Source organism: Halyomorpha halys, unplaced genomic scaffold, assembly GCF_000696795.3.
Source record: "Halyomorpha halys isolate HHAL.00 unplaced genomic scaffold, Hhal_1.1 Scaffold68.1, whole genome shotgun sequence".
NCBI lineage: Eukaryota > Metazoa > Arthropoda > Insecta > Hemiptera > Pentatomidae > Halyomorpha > Halyomorpha halys.
In genome coordinates this window covers 478,996-485,506 of record NW_027116161.1, presented here as the reverse complement: position 1 = coordinate 485,506, position 6,511 = coordinate 478,996, and the positions used below count along the sequence as shown (strand labels likewise).

The following is a 6,511-nucleotide window of genomic DNA, read 5'->3' as shown; positions in this document are numbered from 1 at the left end:
CAATTTAAATTAATTAAATGTATACTGAAATGATTTATTTTTTAATAACAAAAAAAAATATTCTTCATTAAAATTAATTATTGAAAATTTGATTATTCAATATCGATAATTGAAAATAAAGACTGCTTACCACATGAATATTCCTCCACTGTTCTTCTGTCCCGTAGGCTGTTTCTGGAGGCATTGACATCGGATGAACTGGTACCAGCAAAGGTCTTTTAATCGGCACGGCTTCATCCTCATACAAGCTAAAGGAGAAACATTAATTCCATCTATAAATAATAACCTAAAAGGAATTAGATTCAATTATAACTGTTAAGGGTTCGTGTTGTAACAGGTATGTAAAAAATTAACTATTATATAATCCCGTTCCTCGTACAGTTTTAATAATGAGAAAATATCTTTAGTTAAAAACAGGTAGAGTACCTCTTGTAAGAAATAGCCAATTACATCGAGAACTAGAAATGGAATCAATAGAAGACTTCATCAAAAAAAGGTTCATAAAATTTCACTCCGTTACCGGTAGTTAAAGGAGCAGTAACTTACAACTTGGGAAATCCAACCTCATCTAGAAGACTGAAGCCCAGGCTGTTGCAGGACATCCCGTTGTGATTTCTATATTTATCTATTCTATTATTGCCATTATTTTATTTATTTTTTCTCTTTTCTTTTTCTCAAATTATCTTTCTCCGCCCCCCCCCCCTTAGGAGTCAATTATTTGTATTATTAAATCTATAGATGGCATTGTTTTTGTTATTAACTTTCCTTTTTTCTCTTCTTTCTCCTTCTTAAGAATTATTATTTTTATCTATTTTTTTTTTATTTTATAGCGTTGTTAATAGTTAGGGGTGTTTTTTTCACGAGATTATACCTCCCTTAATCTATTGTTAAACAAAAAAAATCTTAATTGTTATATTAAACATCTAAGGCCCTTCAGCGCAATCTGTAATTAAATAAAAACATATTATTATAACGCCCATTATGAGATAACTTCTAGCGTTATCCTTGCCTAATGACACTTCGAATTATCGTGTTGTTTTTATTTTTTAATTCCCCATGTACCGCCATTTGTCACGATATATGCGCATTTCATCCTAGTTTTATATTCAATAGAAATACAAACTTGACAATTTAAAAAAACTACGTGATAAATAGTATATCTCCAAGACAAATTAGGGGGAAAAAATCTCTTTTTACACACCACAAAAATAATTGATGTGACAGCTGTATTATCAATTTTAGCTACGTTTTAAATATTGCTTGATTTAACTAGCCCAAGTCTCCTCTTCCCGTTTTAAGTAAGTGTTTCAAAATTTATATAGGACCGTAGTAAAAGTGGGGTTTTACTGGGGCGGGTCGGCCGGGAAGGATTGCCTTGTAATATTGTCTGTGTTTTTATCTCCGAGATTGTGCATATGTCCAAATTGGTCTGATTATTGTAGTGTATACTAACTAATTTTTTGTAGTGAATGGGAAGTTTAGTGCGTTTGTCAAGTAAGTGTTGTAGCAATCGGAATCTACGAGCAGTTTCTTGTCGTTTCAGTCTTGTGTGTGGATTCCAAGTAAGTCTCTTGTAGAGAAAAAAAGATCAAATTTGTTTTTAAATAAATAATAATGTTAAGTAATTTTAAATGTTTTGAGGATCATGCATGTAATAAAAGCTGTTTTGTAGTAGATTGTCCCTGTGGATGGCCGGATTGGCCGAAACGTCTGACTTTGAAGAAAAATAAAATGTGTTGAGACTAAAATGGATAGAAATTAAATTACTTATTTTATAAGAAATATCTTTATAAGTGTTATATATTTTTTTTTATTTGTTAAATTCTATATTTAATTTTAAAAACAAATAATTAAATAACGTATGCCATAGATATTTGAAGAAGGGTATAGGAGAAATAAAGAAAGTATACGAACAGATGGAGTCGTGTAGAGCCATAACGAGGATGGGGTTCACAGATGCACTCCACCTGCTCCGCGAACCCATCTGTGCTAGGTCACTTTTAATAACAGCCACCTTAATGTAACATTTTAGTACGGGGATAAACAAACTGGAAGTATATTATATATAATCTTAACATAATAATATTAAACCCTTTGTATATTTCCTTAATATTTTTTATATTATATTATATCTATTTGTAATTTTTTTAAAAATTAAAAATAAAGAACTGCCGATATCATAGAAATTAGTTACTTTGGTTTGAATATTTTTTAACTTTAAAATTGAGAAATAGAGCTTCTACGTTATAATTTCTAATTAACATTTGTCTCTAGATAAAAGTGTAGTTTTACTATTACTACTTAGTAGTTTCATTATTTTTAACCGATGAGACTGAAATATGAGCAGTTTATTTTGAAATTGTATAAGTCCATTTTGTTAATTATTTCCTTATACAACTTCATGTTATCTATCAATAAAGCCTTGGAGGTTACTTATATTCCAAGTAAATACGATAATATTTCACAGTTAGTCCAATAATTCAACCGTTTGTTTTGAAAGTGACCTGACTCCATTTATACATAAATTAAGATATGTTTAATGTAGCTAAAAATTGTCCAAACAGTTGACAGTAATGTTTAAAACATATATCACTAATTTTTAATATCAGGAAATTCGTTTTTACCAAATGCCAAGATATTTTGGTGTAGTAGAAATGGCATTAAAAAAAAATTTACTGTTTGTCACCCGAGATTATTACATTTTCAAAAAGTGTCGGAAAGGTACTAACTTTATTGTACATGAAATGAGACAAGAAGATTTTGAATCAGCAAAATTATTATACGACGCAGTTTTTAAAAGAATTCTAACGGAGCATCAATAAACTGTTTGAAAATATGTCGGAAATGAACCGTATACAATTTTCTATAAGACATCAATGATTGAAAATTAAAATTTTGAAGTCCTGAATTTATTACCACGTCGGGTGGACCAAGAAAGATCTATAATATTATATTGATATTATATATATGCAGTGGTATAAAAATATCAGACAAATTACAACAGTACAATTCAAGGATATAATTGACCTATTGAAAATCACGATTTCTTCAATTCTCTTTCACACACACAAAATGTAGATGAGTAGTAAACTGTTTTGTAATTTATTATAACCCATTTATTATTTATTATTTTGTAATATGTAGTTAAAATATGCTTTGAATCGCATAAATTATGTTTTTGAAGTGTTGTAAAGATATGTAAAATAAAATGAGTATTGTTTATTTTTATTTTAATACTTCTTCTTCCCCTCAATTATGTATATTATTGTTTATTGTATACCTAATTTTAATATTTTCTACACTTTTTACTTCAAACTTATTTTCATTATGATGTAGTTAACTGCCATCCCCACTCCTCCCAATAGTAGCGGTTCACTCTGACTTTGACTTCCGTCAAAACAGGTATGAATTCTGTCTTGTTCATTTTCTTCTTTCTTTTTTTTTATCCCTTATCCCTTTTCATCTCTTTATTTTACTTTATTTTACTTTCTTTAATATTTCTTCTTTTTATCTGTTACTATTTCCGTTTTCATTTATTGTTTATAACCTTTAATTTTTAGGTTTCATTGTATACCCTTATATATATATTGATATAACTGTTATATTATATATATTTTTTTTAACAGTTGATTATCTTCTTTAGTTCTGACGAAACCCTGCAACTTGGGGCAAAACGTTGGCCCAAATTAAAATAGTATACCAATTTACTATTTGAGTTTAATTTAACCACACCCGGATCAAATTCCATTTATTGATACACGCGGTCAATAAATCTTCCAGATTGTTTTTTGTTTTTTTAATTTGAAACATCATAAATTGTATTGCATGGACTTTTTAGAGTCAGTTTTTCTTATTTCGGACCATTATTACAATTAGTAACAGTTTTAATTAAATAGTTTAAATCCCTAATAAAAATTGTGAATTCATTTTCGCAAGTTGAAATTACAATAATCATAAAGTAATTGTAATTGCATTTTCTTCTTGTACAACAGTACAATCAATCAAAGTTGGGCAATGTTGCTAGCAATCCTTGTCATAAATTTGATTTCATCTTATCAAGTGCTTGTCGGCTGTGATAATCTCGCCACGACTGAAAAAGAAAGAGAAAACACTACCCAGAACTTTATGTATTTGAAAAAAACGTAATGTTAATATATAAACCTTTCGTGGATCCTTTTCTTGGCAAAAACTTCAGAGACAAAAGCAGATGTTCCACGCTCGAGGTTGGTAGCGTCACAAGTGGTTAAGTATTCCAATACACCCTGAAACAAGTAACTTACTAAAACTTCAATTTAATTTTTATGTGATTTCTTGGTAATTAATTTAATATATAACAATAATAATATTCTTTATTTATTCTGGCATTGATCCCTTAGAATAATATACAGGCATCAAAATCAGGAGTATAATACAAAATAAAAATGAAATTATAGAACGTCATAAAATATAATGAAATAATAAATTTGAAAAGATAAAAATGAACAACAATAATTAACAGAATCTATAAAATAAGAATAGAAAAAATAAAATAAAACCATATGTCGTATCATAAAACATAAGATGGCTAACATTTCTGATAATAAATAAAATGAAAAGCAAAATCAAATACAATTAAACCAAAAAAAAAAAAAAAATGAAAAGGTACAATTTCTGCTAATATACATATGTACAAGTATGAATGAAATTCTGCAACGTAAAATACAGAGAATATATAAACCTTATTTGAAACTTTCAATTGTTATCGTTACAGAATTGGGTAGATAGAAAGTAGTCGAAGATACGTGATTTGAAGATTAGAGGGGAATTAGAACTACAAATGAAGGAGGGGATAGAATTCCATAGGGAAGAGGAACGGATAAGAAAAGATCTACCAAAGGCTGTGGTTCGATGTACAGTTACATCTAAGTCTGAAGGCCGTGAGCGGGTATTGCGGGAATGCACTGAGGATTTAAATTGAAGGATATCAGAGATGTACGATGGACGGCGGGATTGGATAACTTGATAAAGGAAGGAAGCAAGAAAATATTTACGACGGAAGGAGGGGTAAAGTCACTTCAACTCTGCATAAAATCGGGTGACAGAGGCGTCCCTGGGGACCACAAAGATGAATCGAACAAACCAATTAATTAACCGTTATTTATATGACTATATAAAACATTATAGCTTTTATCGTCTCAGTAAAAGGCTAAAGTACTCCTCTAAAGGCTAATATAATTGGATTCTGATGTTTAAATATTTTAGATGAAGGGCAAACGTTGCAGATTACGATATTAGTCGACGTTAAGTAAGAATTAATTAAAGTCAGTGAAAGTTTAGATAGCTGATATGCTAAAGAAGTAGAGAAAGATGACATGAAACTTGCAAATCGAGATTACTTTTATGACAACCAAGCGACAATGGATTCGCTATAGGGCCCAGAGAGGTATTAGATCTAAATGAACAATCTTTTTTTTTAGTTGTAATGGTAATCATCTTAATATGGTTGGAGTTTTGTCGCACGTATCATTATAAACGTTATTACTTTTTCGGGAGGGTTGAAAAAGGTTATGTATGTTTCTCACGGGCAACTCACCGGTGGATTATTCTCAAGGTATCTGAAACCATCGATATGAGACTAGATATATATAGGTTATCACTGTTGATTTTGTCAGATATGGGTTCTGATTTATCCCAGGATTGACAGAACTCAAAAGATCTTCCTTAATGAAGTTATTTCATTTCAGTAAATCATAACTTGACTCCAGGCTTTCCTTGATAACCTTGATGAACGTAGAGAAAACCATCCTGAGAATATTGTTATAACGACTAATCAATGTAAAGATAGGAATACAGTACAAAAACTAAGAATGCCTGGAAATCGCTCTTGGCAAATCATTCCAAACTGTATGAAGTAGGCATGATTTCCACCAAACTTCAATTTGAGAGAGAATTAGAGTGAGAGATACATAAAGAATAAGAGATCATGACGATATCATTTTTTGGCACCAAGTAGCCAAGTAGCTTAATTAATCCTAACTCGTAATATACCTGTTTAATCAGACCAGTTTTGTCTTTTATGTCCTTCTGAAGTAGAGGAAGATAAGCCTGTAGATAAGGTACAACAAAAGGCCTTAATGGGCAGCTGGTGATCTCCAGGAGAGCCGTCTGGAATTCTTCGACGGTTATCGTACCCACCTGGAATCAGGATAAATAATATATATTTACTAATAAAAAATTACATTTTTTTTTTTACAAATGTGTGTCTCTATGAGCCTAATTGATCGGAATATTCTGTAATAAATGAATTGAATAGGTAACAATTATTCATAAAATATCGCGTTGAAAATTAACAATATTTTTTTTAACTTGAAAAAGAGATTAGAAATTATAATAATTTTCATTCAGGTCAAGGATTGTTTCGACAGACAAGTTGTTGTTGATTGTTGCTTAAAGGCGTAAAACCCTCTGGTCATCAACGCCTATGGCATGATAAAAGTAAAAAAATAAATAAATAAATAAAAAATAATTTAAA

General features: G+C 30.0%; 1 protein-coding gene across 1 annotated transcript in view; it reads right to left on the bottom strand.

Moving 5' to 3' along the window:
* nvy (CBFA2/RUNX1 partner transcriptional co-repressor nervy) overlaps window positions 1-6,511 on the bottom strand; it is a 46,887-nt gene that overhangs the window by 12,731 nt on the left and 27,645 nt on the right. Inside the window, exons 4-6 of the mRNA XM_014438802.2 lie at window positions 6,028-6,174; window positions 4,162-4,262; window positions 131-248 (exon numbers count right to left, since the gene is read on the bottom strand). Of these exons, the coding sequence (XP_014294288.1) occupies window positions 131-248; window positions 4,162-4,262; window positions 6,028-6,174 (366 nt within the window). The remainder of the gene's footprint in view (window positions 1-130; window positions 249-4,161; window positions 4,263-6,027; window positions 6,175-6,511) is intronic.